The sequence below is a fragment of the Triticum urartu genome, chromosome 7A, assembly GCF_056163025.1.
Source record: "Triticum urartu cultivar PI428250 chromosome 7A, HENAU_Tu73, whole genome shotgun sequence".
NCBI lineage: Eukaryota > Viridiplantae > Streptophyta > Magnoliopsida > Poales > Poaceae > Triticum > Triticum urartu.
In genome coordinates, this window is record NC_141879.1 from 58,784,282 (window position 1) to 58,804,717 (window position 20,436).

A 20,436-nucleotide genomic window follows, 5' to 3' on the forward strand; every position below is an offset into this window, starting at 1 on the left:
GTCTGGGATGGGTCAAGTGTTGGTCTTAATGTCGGTCTTCGGAGGTGAAATTGTTAAACCAAACTTGGATACCGACTGGTGACTTGTGAGAACCACAATTATTATTTTATGATGGACTAACCCGTTGCATTATTGTATTATCGAGTATCCCTGGGATGGTTCTACCTCCTGGATATTCATTGTGATTATTTATTCTCAAGCCCTTTTATGTGGTGTCGCTCAGACGCCCGACTGTGGCATTTCTTTTTAAGCCCTTTATGTGGTGTCGCTCAGACGCCCGACTGTGGCATTTCTTTTAAGCCCTTTATGTGGCGTCGCTTAGACGCCCGACTGTGGCATTTCTTTTTAAGCCCTTTATGTGGTGTCGCTTAGACGCCCGACTGTGGCATTTCTTTTTAAGCCCTTTATGTGGTGTCGCTCAGACGCCCGACTGTGGCATTTCTTTTAAGCCCTTTATGTGGTGTCGCTTAGACGCCCGACTGTGGCATTTCTTTTTAAGCCCTTTATGTGGTGTCGCTCAGACGCCCGACTGTGGCATTTCTTTTAAGCCCTTTATGTGGTGTCGCTTAGACGCCCGACTATGGCATTTCTTTTTAAGCCCTTTATGTGGTGTCGCTCAGACGCCCGACTATGGCATTGCTTGTTATTTATTTACTTTGTAAGCCCTTTATGTGGTGTCGCACAGACGCCGTACTGCGGCATTTTATTTCCCACTCCATTATTTCTTATTCATGTTGCATATAAATAACCTGCTTGCATGCATAAAAGATATTTTATTTGTGACTGACGATGTGATCATAGAATATTTCAGTGCATGATTATCAATTATATTATCCCAGTGTTCATAATGTTTGCGAGTACATTCAAAGTACTCACTGGCTTGTCCCTGGCTATTGTCTTGGCCAGATTTCTGCATGGAGAGGAGCGTTGCGGTGACAGCCCCGGAAACTAAGCAACAGTGATAGCAGCCTCGCGAAGATAGGAGTTAACCTGGTCAGCTGTTCCCGTGGGAAATGGAGTCCCATACACTGATGATTCACAAACCGCTTCCGACATCGACCACTAGAAAACCATTTGATGTACTCATAGGCCACAATGGTCTTGTACTACACATTTTGTACTTTTGCTTGGAATTTCTGTAACAAGTTAGTGCCTCATCAGCTAACAGTAATCCTGGGGCTGGTGAGCACAACGGCCATTTTCTGGAAATTTATGTCCGGAAAACCGGTCGTGACAATGGATTAATAGGATTAGTATCATATATGCATCTCTAGATCCTACTGTTAATTAGTATCACATATCATCTTATATGTTACTAGATCTTAGGATTTGGCACGCACACTTGAAGGGAGCGTGTGAACTGACCCTTCGGCATGGCGGAGGCTTGATTTCTTCTTCCTTGGCTGCTGTCCCTGGAGCAGTGGCGGCAGTGGCGGTGCCTAGTGTTCTAGGGTTTAGAGAGGGGTTCTCTCTCTTGTCCTGCCTTGGCTTTTGTTTAGTGTTGCGCCGCTTGATGAAGGGGAGGGGCCGCAGAGGCGTAGACCAGGCCTGAGTTGGGCTAGAGCAGGCATATTAGATAGAGGCCAGAGCGGTAGACCCAAATCGCTATCCATCTGATGTTGTTAGTGAGCCCATTTTTGGTAAATTTCAGAAAAAAACACAAAGAGACAGAGAGTTGTATCTGATCTAAGGGGGGGGGGGGTGTTTGCTTTTTATAATTTTAATTATTGTGCATCGGATGCCAAAGGTGGAATGGATGTTTACTTATTGTGTTTTGTGAATCTTGTGTCGTGCTGTTTTGAAAGATTCTAAGCTGGTTCAACTTTTGGATGTGGGAGTATATAAAGTGTTCCCCTGGATTGATCCACTTAGTTCAGTTGTCCTTGATGAGGATTGAAGTGTTTTTACCCTTGTGTCAGGGCTGGGAGTTGTCCTTGATGAGGATGGAAGAGTTATTGCTCTGCTTTGCCATGCTTGCAGAGATATGCATAATTGATATTTGTGTAGTTGCCTTTTAGGAGTTATTGCTCTGGTAGTATTTCCCTTTAGGAGTTATTGCTCTGAACTGAACTACAATTTAGTTGTTATTTTGCTTTAGGGAAATGGCGCCACCACCACCACCACCATGTTGACGGTGCAAGTTAAGGTGCGCCATCGGCCTTGCAACTGGCACGCTGTTCGGCATCTACTTCGAGTCTAGTTTTCTTCATGCGTCGGTAATAAATTATATGAAACTAATAACCACTATTTTGTTTTTAGTGTTATTGGCATTAATGCATCATGTATATATCATTTTGCTTTTTGTACACATATCGTCCCATGCAATGTGAGGCCGGAATTCAACAAGCTGACCGGAGACTCTGTCACCTTTGAGGCTCCTGGGGGGGCCCCTACACTATGGAGGTCGAGAAAGGACAAAATATGACGCAGGTGGGAGGAGATGGATGGGTTCGTTTCATCGCCCACATGCGTATCACCGGTGGTGAGTTGATCAGCTTCTCCTTCAGAACAGAAAGACCCAAGCTGGCCGTCATTTATGTCAACAAAGCAGAAGATGATGAAGATGATGAGGATGATGAGTATGATGAGGATGATGACGACCCACTTGATGAAGCCATCGTAGCTCAAAGAATGAGGTTGAGCGAGGAGGAGGTGTGCAACCTATGGGACATCATTCCGCCACGTGCTGACTTCGTCGGGGTGCCATTCGTGACCCGCCTGACAAGTACCATGGTTGATCGGCATATCATGGTATGTTGCATTTACTGTAGTAATTTGATGATATGCTTTATTGTTATACTTAGTGTAGAGTCCGATGATATATATGCTTAGTGAATCTTATATGATTTATTGTTATACTTAGTGTAGAGTCCGATGATATATATGCTTAGTGAATCTTATATGCTTAGTGAATCCGATGATCTATATGCTTAGTGAATCCGATGATATATATGCTTTATTTTTATACTTAGTGTAGAGTCTGATGATATATATGCTTGGTGAATCTTATATGCTTAGTGAATCCGATGATCTATATGCTTAGTGAATCCGATGATATATATGCTTCGTGTAGAATCCAAAGAACTGTTAATAGTGTAGAATCCATATATACTTATTAGTAGAATTCATTCTTAGTAGAAATGTAGTACTGTCTTTTGATAGTGTAGAATGTGTGAGGCTACTTATTAATTGATATGTTTTTATTATTCAGAAATTGCCAAAGAGGCTATCTGAGAGTTGTGGTATCAAGCCTGATGAAGAAGGCTCTGCTGGAATACGCCTTACCGCGAGGAGCTCCGTCACCACCTATGCGTACGGCGTGGACACGGACGGTCGCACACACTTCAACTCGGTTGGGTGAAAGAGCTTCCTCGTCGGCAAGAATCTTCATGTTGGACAGGCAATCCTAATTACTGTCAGGAACACCCGCCGCCCAGGCTTGAGGATGGTGATCGTCATCGATATCATCTAGAACTACATATGCATGCGTGTGGCTGCTGAACCATATATATGCTAGTATGACTACCTAGTAGACTTATCAACTATGATCTATCCATGCATTGTTGACTACTATATATGAGTTTGTGAGATTGTGTGGTTATATTAAATATGGTATTGTCGTTAATATTTGTGAGATGGTTCTGTGAACTTAGTTTATTTGCACTGGACTTGTCTTGATTTCCATGAATATTGCATCTGACTTCTTTTTATTATTTTTAATTTCTATTAACCTAGTTGTAGTGTGGGGAGAAAATAGGACGCTACTACTACGTGATGATAGTAGTAGCGTTGGTAGAGAAAGAGGCGCTACTACTAAGTATTTTAGCTGCAGCGCTTGTTTAGAAACGCGCTACTGTTAAGTAATAGCTGTAGCGCCCTAGCAGTAGCGCGGGTGCCGACGCTACTCGTATGCAAAAAACCAGCGCCGCTAGTAAGGTTTTCTATAGTAGTGAATGATTAACTTGCTAACTTGGGGCCCTACAAACAAACGTCCCCTAGTTGCGGGTCGATGGTTGACATGCAACTAGGACACCTACAAAAACACAGACACTGCAATCAAATTTTCTCCCCCTACAAAGAACAAATGACATAGACAAAATATCCAAAAACAAACAAATCTATACCTACTAATAAAAGAAATAGGTATTCTTAGTCCGTCATGCTATTTTATGAAAAACCCCTTAATGTTCTTAACATTAAACCCGTAGTACATATCAAATATTTTTTTTAAATACTCATATCTTCTAAACCGTAACTCTAAATTTAACATGTTATATATGAAATTTGATTAGAAAAATATGTAGAATCTGAATATGATATTATTTTACCTGTTAACGATTTAAAATATACTATCTAGTCTGCAATGTTAATCACCACACCAAGGCTTCCTTGCCTCTGGCCATCAACCTGCCGCGTCGTTTACCATCTCCGGCGGCGGTATGATCCTCTACCTTTTCTCGGTAGGTGCGGTGCCAACATCAGAAAATGACCCAGTTGCCTACTAGCACGCCACCATCGGCATGTTAGTCGACGCACACCACAACCTTTGCTAAGCCGCTCCTCCCTGTAGACGGCGAGTTCTGGCCACATCAAGACGAGTTGTGGTATCAAGCCTAATGAAGAAGGCTCTGCCGGAATACGCCTTACCGTGAGGGGCTCAGTCACCACCTGTGCGTACGGCGTGGACATGGACGGTCGCACACACTTCAACTCGGTTGGGTGGAAGAGCTTCCTCGTCGGCAAGAATCTTCATGTTGGACAGGAAATCCTAATTACTGTCAGGAACACCCACCGCCCAGACTTGAGCATGATGATCGTCACCGATATCATCTAGAACTACATATGCATGCGTGTGGCTGTTGAACCATATATATGCTAGTATGACTACCTAGTAGACCTATTAGCTATGATCTATCCATGCATTGTTGACTACTATATATGAGTTTGTGAGATTGTGTGGTTATATTAAATATGGTATTGTCGTTAATGTTTGTGAGATGGTTTTGTGAACTTAGTTTATTTGCACTAGACTTGTCTTGATTTCCATGAATACTGCATCTGACTTCTTTTTATTATTTCTAATTTCTATTAACCTAGTTGTAGCGTGGGGAGAAAATAGGACGCTACTACTACGTGATGATAGTAATAGCGTTGGTAGAGAAAGAGGCGCTTGCTACCTCTTGAGCATGCGTTGGATTTCCCCGAAGATGAGAGGATGATGCAGCAGAGTAGCGTAAGTATTTCCCTCAGTTTTTGAGAACCAAGGTATCAATCCAGTAGGAGGCCACGCGCGAGTCCCTCGTACCTACACAAAACAAATAGCTCCACGCAACCAACGCGATTAGGGGTTGTCAATCCCTTCATGGTCACTTACGAGAGTGAGATCTGATAGAGATGATAGATAATATTTTTGGTATTTTTTGATATAAAGATGCAAAGTAGAATAAAAAGCAAAGTAAAAAGCAAAGCAATAATAAAGTGATGGAAGATTAATATGATAGAGAATAGACCCCGGGGCCATAGATTTCACTAGTGGCTTCTCTCAAGAGCATAAGTATTTTACGGTGGGTGAATGAATTACTTTTGAGCAATTGACCGAACTGAGCATAGTTATGAGAGTATCTAGGTATGATCATGTATATAGGCATCACGTCCGAGACAAGTAGACCGACTCCTGCCTGCATCTACTACTATTACTCCACTCATCGACCGCTATCCAGCATGCATCTAGAGTATTAAGTTAAAGAAACAGAGTAACGCCTTAAGCAAGATGACATGATGTAGAGGGATAAATTCATGCAATATGATAAAAACCCCATCTTGTTATCCTCGATGGCAACAATACAATACGTGCCTTGCTGCCCCTACTGTCACTGGGAAAGGACACCGCAAGATTGAACCCAAAGCTAAGCACTTCTCCCATTGCAAGAACTACCAATCTAGTTGGCCAAATCAAACGGATAATTCGAAGAGACTTGCAAAGATAACCAATCATACATAAAAGAATTCAGAGAAGATTCAAATATTGTTCATAGATAATCTTGATCATAAACCCACAATTCATCGATCTCAACAAACACACCGCAAAAAGAAGATTACATCGAATAGATCTCCACAAGAGAGGGGGAGAACATTGTATTGAGATCCAAAAAGAGAGAAAAAGCCATCTAGCTACTAAGTATGGACCCGAAGGTCTGAGGTAAAATACTCACACTTCATCGGAGAGGCTATGATGATGTAGAAGCCCTCCGTGGTGGATTCCCCTTCCGGCGGAGCTCCGGAACAGGCCCCAAGATGGGAACTCGTGGATACAGAAAGTTGCGGCGGTGGAATTAGGTTTTTGGCTCCGTATCTGATCGTTCAGGGGTACGTAGGTATATATAGGAGGAAGGAGTACGTCGGTGGAGCAACGGGGGGCCCACGAGGCAGGGGGCGCGCCCTGGGGGGGAGGGCGCGCCCCTACCCTCGTGGCCACCTCCTGGCTTTCGTGGCATAGTGTCCAAGTCTCCTGGATCATATTCGGTGAGAAAATCACATTCCCGAAGGTTTCATTCCGTTTGATATTCCGTTTCTTCGAAATTCTGAAATAGGCAAAAAACAGCAATTCTGGGTCGGGCCTCCGGTTAATAGTTTAGTCCCAAAAGTAATATAAAAGTGGAAAATAAAGCCCAATATTATCCAAAACAGTAGATAATATAGCATGGAGCAATCAAAAATTATAGATACGTTGGAGACGTATCAGGCATCCCCAAGCTTAATTCCTGCTCGTCCTCGAGTAGGTAAATGATAAAAAGATAATTTTTGATGCGGAGTGCTACTTGGCATAATTTCAATGTAATTCTTCTTAATTGTGGTATGAATATTCAGGTTCAAAAGTTTCAAGACAAAAGTTTAATATTGACATAAAAATAATAATACTTCAAGCATACTAACAAAGCAATCATGTCTTCTCAAAATAACATGGCCAAAGAAAGCTATCCCTACAAAATCATATAGTCTGGCTATGCTCTATCTTCATCACACAAAATATTTAAATCATGCACAACCCCGGTTTCAGCCAAGCAATTGTTTCATACTTTAGAATTTTCAAACTTTTCAACTATCACACAATACATGAGCGTGAGCCATGGATATAGCACTAGATGTGGAATAGAATGGTGGTTGTGGAGAAGACAAAAAGGGAGAAGATAGTCTCACATCAACTAGGCGTATCAACGGGCTATGAAGATGCCCATCAATAGATATCAATGTGAGTGATTAGGGATTGCCATGCAACGGATGCACTAGAGCTATAAGTATATGAAAGCTCAACAAAAGAAACTAAGTGGGTGTGCATCCAACTCGCTTGCTCACGAAGACCTAGGGCAATTTGAGGAAGCCCATCATTGGAATATACAAGCCAAGTTCTATAATGAAAAATTCCCACTAGTATATGAAAGTGACAAAATGAGATACTCTCTATCATGAAGATCATGGTGCTACTTTGAAGCACAAGTGTGGTAAAAGGATAGTAACATTGTCCCTTCTCTCTTTTTCTCTCATTTTTTTATTTGGGCCTTTCTCTTTTTTTATGGCCTCTTTTTTTTCATCCGGAGTCTCATCCCGACTTATGGGGGAATCATAGTCTCCATCATCCTTTCCTCACTTGGGACAATGCTCTAAAAATGATGATCATCACACTTCTATTTACTTACAACTCAACAATTACAACTCGATACTTAGAACAAAATATGACTCTATGTGTATGCCTCCGGCGGTGTACCGGAATATGCAATGATTCATGAGTGACATGTATGAAAGAATTATGAACGGTGGCTTTGCTACAAATACGATGTCAACTACATGATCATGCTAATAAATATGACAATGATGGAGCATGTCATAATAAACGGAACGGTGGAAAGTTGCATGGCAATATATCTCGGAATGGCTATGAAAATGCCATGATAGGTAGGTATGGTGGCTGTTTTTAGGAAGGTATATGGTGGGTGTATGATACCGGCAAGAAGTGCGCGGTATTAGAAAGGCTAGCAATGGTGGAAGGGTGAGAGTGCGTATAATCCATGGACTCAACATTAGTCATAAAGAACTCACATACTTATTGCAAAAATTTAGAATTCATCAAAACAAAATATTATACGCATGCTCCTAGGGGAAGGGTTGGTAGGTGTTAACCATCGCGCGGTCCCGACCTCCACACATAAGGAAGACAATCAATGAATATAACATGCTCCGACTTCATCACATAAAGGTTCACCATACGTGCATGCTACGGGAATCACAAACTTTAACACAAGTATTTCTCAAATTCACAACTACTCAACTAGCATGACTCTAATATTACTACCTCCATATCTCGAAACAATTATCAAGCATCAAACTTTTCTTAGTATTCAACGCACTCAAAAGAAAGTTTTACAAATCTTGAATACCAAGCATATTAGGATTGTTTAAGCGAATTACCATGCTATTTAAAACTCTCAAAATAATCTAAGTGAAGCATGAGAGATCAATGGTTTCTATAAAACAAATCCACCACCGTGCTCTAAAATATATAAGTGAAGCACTAGAGCGAAACTATATAGCTCAAAAGATATAAGTGAAGCACATAGAGTATTCTAACATATTCCAAATCATGTATGGCTCTCTCAAAAGGTGTGTACAGCAAGGATGATTGTGGTAAACTAAAAAGCAAAGACTCAAATAATACAAGACGCTCCAAGCAAAACACATATCATGTGGCGAATAAAAATATAGCTCCAAGTAAAGTTACCGATGGAAGTAGACGAAAGAGGGGATGCCTTCCGGGGCATCCTCAAGCTTTGAATTTTTGGTGTCCTTAGATTATCTTGGGGGTGCCATGGGCATCCCCAAGCTTAGGCTCTTTCCACTCCTTGTGCCATAATCCATCAAAAGATTTCACCCAAAACTTGAAAACTTCACAACACAAAACTCAACAGAAATCTCATGAGCTCCATTAGCGAAAGAAAGCAAAACACCACTTCAAGGTACTGTAATGAACTCATTCTTTATTTATATTGGTGTTAAACCTACTGTATTTCAACTTCTCTATGGTTTATACACTATTTTACTAGCCATAGATTCATCAAAATAAGCAAACAACACACAAAAAACAGAATCTGTCAAAAATAGAATAATCTGTAGTAATCTGTGACTAATGCAAACTTCTGGAACGTGAAAAATTCAGCCAAAATAGGAAGTTCTAGATAATTTGTTTATTGATGTACAGCAAAAATAATCAACTAAAAATCACGTCCCTGTGATTTATGAAAACTAATCTCGTGCGCACAAAGTTTCTGTTTTCTGCAGCAGAATCAAATAACTATTACCGTAGGTTATCCTAAAGGTTTTACTTGGAACAAACACTAACTAAAACACAAAACCACATCTAAACAGAAGGTAGATGGATTATTTATTCCTAAAAAAAGCAAAAAAAGTAAAATAAAATTGGGTTGCCTCCCAACAAGCGCTATCGTTTAACGCCCCTAGCTAGGCATAAAAGCAAGGATAGATCTAGGTATTGCCATCCTTGGTAGGCAAATCTTCAATGAGACATCTACCATCCTGAGGGATTTCTTTCTTTTTAGTAATTATCAAACTCTTAGGCACAAGATTGAAAAATTCATGTGAAGCAAATGGTTCCTTAATGATAGCAAAAAGATCGGGATGAATACTTATAGATTTAAGGTCCGCAGTTTCCTTACTAGAGGATTCACCCTTATTTTTAGGAACATACATAAGCTTGGCAATTTTAGTAGGAGGACTTGGAGTATTCTTTACGGAAGAAAAAACGGTTCCCAAATTGGTAATGATACCCTCAAGTTTATCAATTCTAGTAGAATCTTGATTTATTCTCTCATTAACTATGGGTTCCTTCTCCTTAATATTTTTCAAAGTTAGTCCTACCTTAGATCCATATTGGGTGATTTGATTGTGGATCTTTTTATCTAGATTTTCAATTAACTCAACGGTAGCAACTTTATTTTCGATAATTTTAAGTCTTTGCATTACATGCTCCAAAGTTAATATAGTTCCATTTACCAAGAGAGGTGGTGAGCCAAATAAATCTATCATAGCGTTATAAGAATCAAAAGTGTGGCTACCCAAAAAATTCCATCCGGTAATGGTATCGAGGATATATCTATACCAAGGATTAGCACCTACATAAAAAATGCGGAGAAGAACTGAAGTAGATTGCTTCGGTAGATCTATTTTGAGCATTGAAAATTCTATACCAAGCATCTTTTAGATTTTCTCCCTCCCTTTGCTTGAAATTTAAAACTTCATTCTTGGGAGACAACGGAGAAGAAATAAGACTAGCCATGATGACAAGCAAGCGAGAAAAAGGCAAACGGAAAAGAGAGGGCGAATAAAACGGCAAGGGTGAAGTGGGGGAGAGGAAAACGAGAGGCAAATGGCAAATAATGTAATGCGAGAGATAAGGGATTGTGATGGGTACTTGGTATGTTGGCTTTTGCGTAGACTCCCCAGCAACGGCGCCAGAAATTCTTCTTGCTACCTCTTGAGCTTGCGTTGGATTTCCCCGAAGAGGAGAGGATGATGCAGCAGAGTAGCGTAAGTATTTCCCTCAGTTTTTGAGAACCAAGGTATCAATCCAGTAGGAGGCCACGCGCGAGTCCCTTGTACCTACACAAAACAAATAGCTCCACGCAACCAACGCGATTAGGGGTTGTCAATCCCTTCACGGTCACTTACGAGAGTGAGATCTGATAGAGATGATAGATAATATTTTTGGTATTTTTTGATATGAAAATGCAAAGTAGAATAAAAAGCAAAGTAAAAAAGTAAAGCAATAATAAAGTGATGGAAGATTAATATGATAGAGAATAGACCCGGGGGCCATAGATTTCACTAGTGGCTTCTCTCAAGAGCATAAGTATTTTACGGTGGGTGAACGAATTACTGTTGAGCAATTGACAGAATTGAGCATAGTTATGAGAGTATCTAGGTATGATCATGTATATAGGCATCACGTCCGAGACAAGTAGACCGACTCCTGCCTGCATCTACTACTATTACTCCACTCATGGACCGCTATCCAGCATGCATCTAGAGAATTAAGTTCATAAAAACAGAGTAACGCCTTAAGCAAGATGACATGATGTAGAGGGATAAATTCATGCAATATGATAAAAACCCCATCTTGTTAGCCTCGATGGCAACAATACAATACGTGCCTTGCTGCCCCTACTGTCACTGGGAAAGGACACCGCAAGATTGAACCCAAAGCTAAGCACTTCTCCCATTGCAAGAACTACCAATCTAGTTGGCCAAATCAAACGGATAATTCGAAGAGACTTGCAAAGATAACCAATCATACATAAAAGAATTCAGAGAAGATTCAAATATTGTTCATAGATAATTTTGATCATAAACCCACAATTCATCGATCTCAACAAACACACCGCAAAAAGAAGATTACATCGAATAGATCTCCATGAGAGAGGGGGAGAACATTGTATTGAGATCCAAAAAGAGAGAAGAAGCCATCTAGCTACTAACTATGGACCCGAAGGTCTGAGGTAAACTACTCACACTTCATCGGAGAGGCTATGATGATGTCGAAGCCCTCCGTGGTGGATTCCCCTTCCGGCAGAGCTCCGGAACAGGCCCCAAGATGGGATCTCGTGGATACAGAAAGTTGCGGCGGTGGAATTAGGTTTTTGGCTCCGTATCTCATCGTTTGGTTGTATGTATGTATATATGTAGAAGCCATTAGCCACTTAACGGACTGACATCGCAATTATTGCCGTCCGCTCTCTTTGCCGTCCGCCGCAGACGGCAAAGGGCCTTTGCCGTCAACCGCCAGGAAGCAGACGGCAAAGTAGCTGTTTACCGTAGCCTACTTTGCCGGAGCCTTTTGCCGTCCACGGCTGACGGCAAAGGCCTTTGCCGTCTGCCGTTCATGCCTTTGCCGTCCGCTGTGGCAGACGGCAAAATAGCTGATTCCTGTAGTGAGGGTCCAAGTCTCATGGATCATATTTGGTGAGAAAATCACGTTCTGGAAGGTTTCATTCCGTTTGGACTCCGTTTGATATTCCGTTTCTTCGAAACTCTGAAATAGGCAAAAAACAGCAATTCTGGGCTGGGCCTACGGTTAATAGGTTAGTCCCAAAAGTAATATAAAAGTGGAAAATAAAGCCAAATATTGTCCAAAACAGTAGATAATATAGCATGGAGCAATCAAAAATTATAGATACGTTGGAGACGTATCAGCGCTACTACTAAGTATTTTAGCTAGAGCGCTTGTTTAGAAACGCGCTACTGTTAAATAATAGCTGTAGCGCCCTAGCAGTAGCGTGGGTGCCCGCGCTACTGGTATGCAAAAAACCAGCGCTGCTAGTAAGGTTTTCTCTAGTAGTGAATGATTAACATGCTAACTGGGGCCCCTACAAACAAACGTCCCCTAGTTGCAGGTCGATAGTTGACATGCAACTAGGACACCTACAAAAACACACACTGCAATCAAATTTTCTCCCCCCTACAAAGAACAAATGACATAGACAAAATATCCAAAAACAAACAAATCTATACCTACTAATAAAAGAAATAGGTATTCTTAGTCCGTCATGCTATTTTATGAAAAACCCCTTAATGTTTTTAACATTAAACCCACAGTACATATCAAATATTTTTTTAAATACTCGTATCTTCTAAACCGTAACTCTAAATTTAACATGTTATATATGAAATTTGATTAGAAAAATATGTAGAATCTAAATATGATATTATTTTACCTGTTAACGATTTAAAATATACTATCTAGTCTGCAATGTTAATCACCACACCAAGGCTTCCTCGCCTCTGGCCATCAACCTGCCGCGTCGTTTACCATCTCCGGCGGCGGTATGATCCTCTACCTTTTCTCGGTAGGTGCGGTGCCAACATCAGAAAACGACCTAGTTGCCTACCAGCACACCACCATCGGCATGTTAGACAACGCACACCACAACCTTTGCTGAGGCGCTCCTCCCTGTAGGCGGCGAGTTCTGGCCACATCAAGACGAGCCGTAGTGCCGCATCGTCCTCCACCGCCTGAAATGGGGTCGGCCTGTTGGACGATGTGCACCACAAGATTGTTTGTTTTTGTCGTTTTTCTTTACTCACCCGTAAAATCACCTCATCCCGAACATGACATGAATAAATGCATGATCACTTGCTCGTTTCTTTGTACGGATTAAATCTGCATGCAAGCCGTGTTGAAATAGAACACCTGTAGGATCTTAAACTACGGTTTTATAGGTTAAGACCATCTTTGTTTGAGCCATAGCTACAAATTCTCACATTATAGACCATCTATTATAAATTAAGAGCGTGTGATATATTTTTTCTCCAGTTGCAACACACGGTCCTTTTTGCTAGTTACTGCTAAAGAAAGGCACGGATGAAAATAGATAACGACACTATCATTACCAGAAACACATGCACATAGTTCTAACAGTGCAGAGATAAACAAACATAGAAAACAAGAGGTACTTGGTTTCTTGTCCAACGCATATACAAGGATTGGCTGCGATATTTTTTGCATCATCATGCTACATAACTAGAGGACATAGCTTGTGGAAGAGTGTCTCTTAGAGCTTGTTGACGACGACAGTAACATTCTGGTAAGACTTGGTGCTGGCCTTGAAGACGATGAAAATGCGGTTGTTGATGTTCAGGGTCGTCTTCGAGACAAAAGCATCTCCAGTCCTTGTTGAAAGCTATGCATCCATCACAAGAGGTGTTGTATTCAATGCGAGTCTTTGCCTCCCTGCTGCCTAGACGAACCCTGGCCATCCTTTCTTTGGCGATGTTCAAGCTTGTAGCAATTTCTGTATCCACAAAACAGAAAAGAAACAGGAATAAAAAAGGTATCTATTAATAATGAATGTCCCAGGTGTGGTCCGCAAAAGAAAATGTTCAAATCAAACAAGAGCTGCATGCATTTAGAAAAAATCAATGAAAAAGGAAAAGAGAAGGAAAACAAATACAACTCATCCTGAACGTCGATCTTTAAGTCATCTTCAGCATCATCTAGACAAAAGTTCCCACATAGCCCACAAGACAACTCCCGATGAGAAAAAAGAAAAGGAAAAACAGTTAACTGCTAATTCTATTAGTCAAACAAACTGCAAAAATGGTCTACATTGCACATGCTATATGCTCTTGTTCAGGCAAGCTAACTCGAAACTACCCCCAATATACACTTCTCATCCCGCTCGAAAAAAATGAAAAATAAAAAATAGTAAAAAAGCATACAATATAACATATAAAAACTTGTATTTTCACTATATGCAAGTGTTTCTCAACGATGTACCCCGAAAAAAATAATGTACTACTGCATACTCATAAATGTTCTCGTTTCCAGTAGGATTCAAAATCAGTATACCACAAAAAACAAGACATCTCCTATTTCCTACTAACATAAACTAATACCTCATGTCCTCAAAACAAAGCAATAGTTTCAGATATTCCCGCCTAGCAGCCTTTAAAAGATGATAAAAACATATCAAAAACTACCAGGAAGTATCATTCTGGAACAGACATGAGCTTTCAACAGAAAATGTGTGCTTAAAAAAAGGGAAGGAGTTGACACCTAAAACTGTTAGAACCTAAAAACTGAAAAAATAAGTAGTATCTGGAATAGAACGTTCTGAACGTCCTGGTTAGTATAATATAACTGAACAAAGTGTATTTCAAGGTTCAAATAGTGAATTTACCTACCAGTATTAAAGTGAATAGCATCCCACTTGCCGCATCACATAAATCTCTAGTTGGAGAATACACATAGATCAGAATACTATTCGTTGGATTTTCAATCACGTAACTTCAAAAAAGATTTCACATTCAGGCCTGCTACTACTATGCTGTCAATTTCCAGAGTTGTACCATATGCCACAACTTTAAAAGAAATCAAAACCCTTGTTTCGTCTGAAAAGTTTGAAGTGTTCATTCATCAGGGATCCCTACAAACAGACACACAAAAAGAAACATTCAGACATCCCCCCCCCCCCCCCCCCCCCCCCCAATTGTATTCAGACATTCCACACTTAGAAAAACATTTCATCTGCTCTGTATGTCATCTGCAAACAAACCTATTGAATCAGACAAACACCCACCCCCTCATATATATGCCACTCATATAAACACATATCCTCTTCCGCCCCCGAGTTCTTGCTGTTCATCCCTCAAACAAACTTAGTTGCGAGAAAATCTACTGCTTCGAGTTCTTGCTGTTCATCCCTAACTAGATGCGAGAAAAAAAAAGGGGTGAACACTCACTCTGCCGGCCTCCCCTGCCATCTCTGCCGCCACAAGCGCACCAGATCAGGTCGTCTCTTATTTGGATTCGATCAAAACAAAAAATGGTGGAAAGAACAGGGGATGAGGAGGGGAAGGGGCGACGGAGAGTGACGACTTTTTTTAGGGGGAGAAAGGAGAGTGAGCACTGGACTGAGGCTGCTGGCTCGATCTTAAGCAAGCCCAATAAACAAAAAAGGGGCCGGCCCAAAACAAAAAAACACAGCCCGGTCGGGCTGTATCCCTCCCGACCCAACCGATGCGACACGCGACGCGGGATGGAAACGCAATGCGAGCGGATCAGTTCGTGCGGGAAAAATAAAGCACAGACAGATCGGGCAGTAAAGACAGTTAGATGTGACATTCTTAAAAACATCTAGATGTGAATTAGTCATTCTGTATTTTTAATTGCATCGTGTTCTTTCCAAGATAGTATGTCTCGAATATATACTATCACATATGGAATGACGATGTTCATGTGATTTGGATGAAACGTCTGGAAATAAAAAAAAGGCACATGTGATAATAAAATATTTCTTTCAACCTTAATCAAATGGCCATATGTGATGACCTCTATCACTAGAAGAAAACAGGACTTTCGTCCAAGCTCAGTGTACACATTAGTTCCGGTTTTATTACGAACCGGGACTGATGTGAGCATTAGTCCAGGTTCGAGTGGCTAGGGCATCGGGAAGGCATTAGTCCCGGCTCAAATGGGACATTTAGTCTCGTTTTGAGACACGAACCGGTACTAAAGGGTGCGATGACCTTTAGTCCCAGTTCGTGTCTCAAACCGGGACTAAAGGGGTTCTGAAATTTGTTTTGAAAAAAAAAGAAAATGATAAAAATTTCAAAAATTAAAATCCTTCGAGTTGTAGTTATGCTACTACATGTACTAGTTAGGAAAATTTAAAAACTTAAATTTGGACATGTTTTGCAAAAAAATGTTATGAAAAAGTAAAACGGCTATAACTTTTGCATACGATGTCGAAAAAAACGTATAATATATCAAAATGTTCAGCACGAAAATCCGGTGCCGATTTTGACGACCGTAGGCCGTTTTGCAACATTTTAGAATCCTCAATTTCTGAAAGGAAAAAAAATTATCCTCAAATTTATGTTTTTTTTTGAATTTTTTGTCAAACTGTGGTCAAACTACTTATTCAGAAATATTAGTGTCACTAAATAATTATTGGTTTTAATAATAATAGTTTCGAACTCAAACGGTGAAACGTTTGACTTCATGCTCAAGTTGAACTCCTAAGGGTTAATAGGATTGACAGCTTACTATTGTCAGGAAAACAACAAGTGCGGACTTGGAAATGAGGGGGAATAGAACTCGGAAGTTAAGTGTGCTCAGGCTGGAGTAGTGAAAGGATGGGTGACCGGCTGGGAAGTTAGACGATTTGGAATGATGAGGGGTGATTAGAGATTAGAGATTAAATTGAGCAGTGATGAGGGGTGATTAGAGATCAAATAATTCAGAAATTTGAAAATTGGGAAAAAATCAAAAAAATATCAAAAAAATTCAAAAAAAAGTCCTTTAGTCCCGGACTAAAGGTGGAGCTCCAGACAGCGGCCACGTGGAGCCCCTTTAGTCCCGGTTCGTAAGAGAACCGTGATTAAAGGTTTTGGGCTTTAGTCCTGACCCTTTAGTCTCGGTTCCAGAACCGGGACTAAAGGCCCGTTTTCTACTAGTCTATCATCCCAAGCATGCCTTCCATCGATGAAAATGACTAAGACATGCATGCTTAGTTATGTTGAAATTTTTAATAATGATCAACAATTAAGGTGACCATGACCCATGTCTTCCTTGTAAAATTTCTTCAACTCGTAAATTCCTAGTACATGAACTCAAACATGAAGGCGTCGAGGATAGTCTGGTGGCCAGCTGATCTATGTTCATAAGTCTATCTTCAATGGCATCGTGTTCCTTCCAAGATAGGTGGCTCAAATATATATACAATCACATATGGCATGAGGATGTTCATGTGATTTGAATGAAAAGTTTGGAAATAAAAAGGCACATGGGATAATGAATATTTCTTTCAGCCTTACTCGAATGGTCACATGTGATGGCCTCTGTCATCACATGCATGCCTCACATCAATGACAACAACTAAGATATGCATGTGTTAGTTAGTTATAGCTTTAGTAATAATTGACAATTAAGGTGTCTATGACCCCATTTGTCCATAGAGGAGCTCCGCCCATGACTTCTTGTAAATTTTATTCAACTTGTTAGTGAACTTAGGCATGAAGGCCTTGGCGGTAGTTTGATGTTTCATTGGTCTATCTTTCTCGACGGGCAACCAATCTATCTTCAAATGGCATCGTGTTCTTTCCAAGATAGGTGATTCAAATACAACCTCCACCCTATTTTACTAGTCCCACTCATATTTTAGGTCATATTTTTACCATGATTTTAAGTAATAAAGCATAAGTTATACGTACTAAAAATAATTGTTGGAAAACGTTGCATGGAAAACAAAAAAAATTCTACGCACACGCAAGATCTTCCATCGAGATGCATAGCAACGAGAGGGGATAGCGTGTTTATGTACCTTCGTAGACCGTAAGCGGAGGCGTTTAACAACGCGGTTGATGTAGTCGTACTCTTCGCGATCCGATCATGATCCAACAGATCTAGTGCCGAACGGACGGCACCTCCGAGTTTAGCACATGTGCGGCTCGATGACGTCTCCTCGTTCTTGATCCAGCAAGCGAGAGAGAAGAAGTAGATGGGATCATAACCAACATGACGGCGTGGTGGTGATGGTGGTGGCGGAGCACCGACAGCGCTTCGCTAAGCGTCACCGGGACGAGGCGGTGGAACTACGGAGTAACGGGAGAGAGAGGGGCGCCAAGGGCTTGGTGTGTCCTCTTGGGGCGCCCCTCCCCTCTATATATAGGTGGAGGGGTGTGGGAAACATCCCCTCCAAGCCCTAGGGCGCAGGTAAGGGGGAGAGGACTTGGACTCCAAGTCCAATCCTATTCCTACTAGGACTCCTTCCTTTTTTGCCTTCCCTAGCCACAATGGCTTTTGATGACTTGGTGCGCCTAGCCAAATAAGGCCAGGGCACCTCCCCACAGCCCATGCTAGCCCTTGGGTCGTGGTGGACCCACTTGTGGACTTTCGGACCCCTCCGGAATCCTCCGAAACCTTCTAGAAGCTTCCCGGTACAATACCGAAAAATGCACTTTTTTCCGGAAACCAAAATATGACTTCCCCAAAAACCCCGTCGAAGATTTTTAGAATCCCCAAAAACCTAACAGAATAAAAGATACGGGGCTTTTAAGATCTAGAGGGGGGGAAATGGAAAAAATTTCAAACTTAGTAATGGCGCACCATTTGCTAGGTGCGCCACTAGTAACAAAAAAAATTGGTTTCAAATTTTTTTTTGGAAAAAATGTTCAAAATATGATACGTAATATGACCTGGATGTTTGAAATATTTTTTCAAAATTTCATCACACTCATGAACATGAACAAAGTTCTAGACATCAACAAGGTTTAATAGGATTGATATGATAGATATATCAACAAGTGCCTGTTAAGTGAGCTGGTGCTGGGGTTGGATAGAACTGAGAAGTTAAGCGTGCTCGGGCTGGAGTAGTGTGAGGATGGGTGACCTTTTGGGAAGTTTGACCACGGAGTACGATTTGACTTGAGATTAAGCATATTGACGCGCCATTACTATATGTGATAGTAATGGCGCACCAAATCTGCGCCATTACTAACAGTTACTAGTGGTGTGTTAATAGTGGCGCACCTATAGTGCGCCATTAATAGCCAAAACTGGTGAATAGTAGCCAACGCGTCCCATCAAGATTGAGATTTTGCAGGTCCCCTCCGGTGTAATATAAGCACTGATCACTCTGACACAGCTACAAATTCTCAGAACACTGCTCATATCTCTATGCGTGCGAGTCCAGAGGGAACGGTTGAATCCATCCAGCTCGTCTGAGAAGTCAGGATCATGTGGCAGTTCACGTGGTGAATAGTAGCCAACGCGTCCCGTCAAGATTCAGATTTTGCAGGTCCCCTCCGGTGTAATATAAGCACCGATCACTCTGACACAGCTACAAATTCTCAGAACACTGCTCATATCTCTATGCGTGCGAGTCCAGAGGGAACGGTTAGGATAGGGGGTGCTGTGTAGCTTAGGCTAGGAAAAACCATACTCCAATATATCTCATCCCGCCCGAGAAAATTCTCAATTTGGAGGTGGAGTTCATGTTGACATGCGCCTCATCTGCCAGCGGTCCAACCATCACTTCATTCAACTTTTTTAGTACCTCCTTGTCCTACCGGTGAAGCGCGGTGTGCACATCAGACATGATCTCCGCTAGAGATGCTACACCTTGTGATTTCCGCAAATCCCATGTTTGAACTATTGTTTCTACGTCCTCGTCAGCTAACCACTTTGCCTCAAACATTCAAGGCCCGCAGGGTCCCCTCGGTTGCACTCGACTCTGGAGCCCAGTGTCTATCACGACCGGTCTCTAGTCAGATTTGTCGAATTGATCATTGGATAACCATGGAAATTGGTCTGTCAATGCACCGTTACCTACCACTCGGTCCAGACGTTCACGTATACGCCCCCTTCTCCATGTGAACAACTCTCCATTATATCCCAAATCATCCAAGTTGCAGTCGCCGAGTGCACTACCGAACGCATGCATAGATCGTTGAGGTCTTGTAGCTTCCTTCTCTTGAGCACTGGTAAAATCATTAAAATCACCGGCCATAAGCCAAGGCAGGCATATCATCGCGTGTAGTTGCCTAACATAGTCCCATGCCAGGTGTTTCTTGTCGCCACTTGGTTCACCATAAACTCCAGTAAAGCTCCATCCCACTTCACTGGTTTCTTTTATATGGATGTCAATGAAGTTCATGTGCACCTCTGTTTGAGTTCTCCTTCGTGCACTTTTTTTGAACTAATATTAGTTCAAGTGCAATCTATATGAATTTAAAAAATGAATTCAAAACTTAATTATAAATTTCGTTCGAAATTTTCTCAAAATTTCTTGGTAACCATGATAACCACGTTTACCAGTTCCCCTCGATAAAAATGCACCACTCGGTAACCAAAACAGTGCTGCAACCAAA

The 20,436-nt window shown here is 41.3% G+C and overlaps 1 protein-coding gene across 1 annotated transcript; it reads left to right on the plus strand.

The window, feature by feature from the left end:
• Positions 1 to 2,421: 2,421 nt before the first annotated feature.
• On the plus strand, positions 2,422 to 4,834 carry LOC147957717 (uncharacterized). The gene is made up of 3 exons (XM_087531833.1): positions 2,422 to 2,751; positions 3,212 to 3,263; positions 4,626 to 4,834. Exons 1-3 carry the CDS (start codon positions 2,422 to 2,424, stop codon positions 4,832 to 4,834), a joined length of 591 nt encoding a protein of 196 aa, XP_087387959.1.
• Positions 4,835 to 20,436: the final 15,602 nt, after the last annotated feature.

Excerpts from the sequence above, each read along its gene's own strand:
- LOC147957717 (XM_087531833.1), top strand. The coding sequence starts at position 2,422 with ATGACGCAGGTGGGAGGAGATGGATGGGTTCGTTTCATCGCCCACATG. Across the intron at positions 2,752-3,211 it reads TGGTTGATCGGCATATCATG|AAATTGCCAAAGAGGCTATC; the intron begins GTATGTTGCATT and ends TTTATTATTCAG. Across the intron at positions 3,264-4,625 it reads TATCAAGCCTGATGAAGAAG|GCTCTGCCGGAATACGCCTT; the intron begins GCTCTGCTGGAA and ends CTAATGAAGAAG.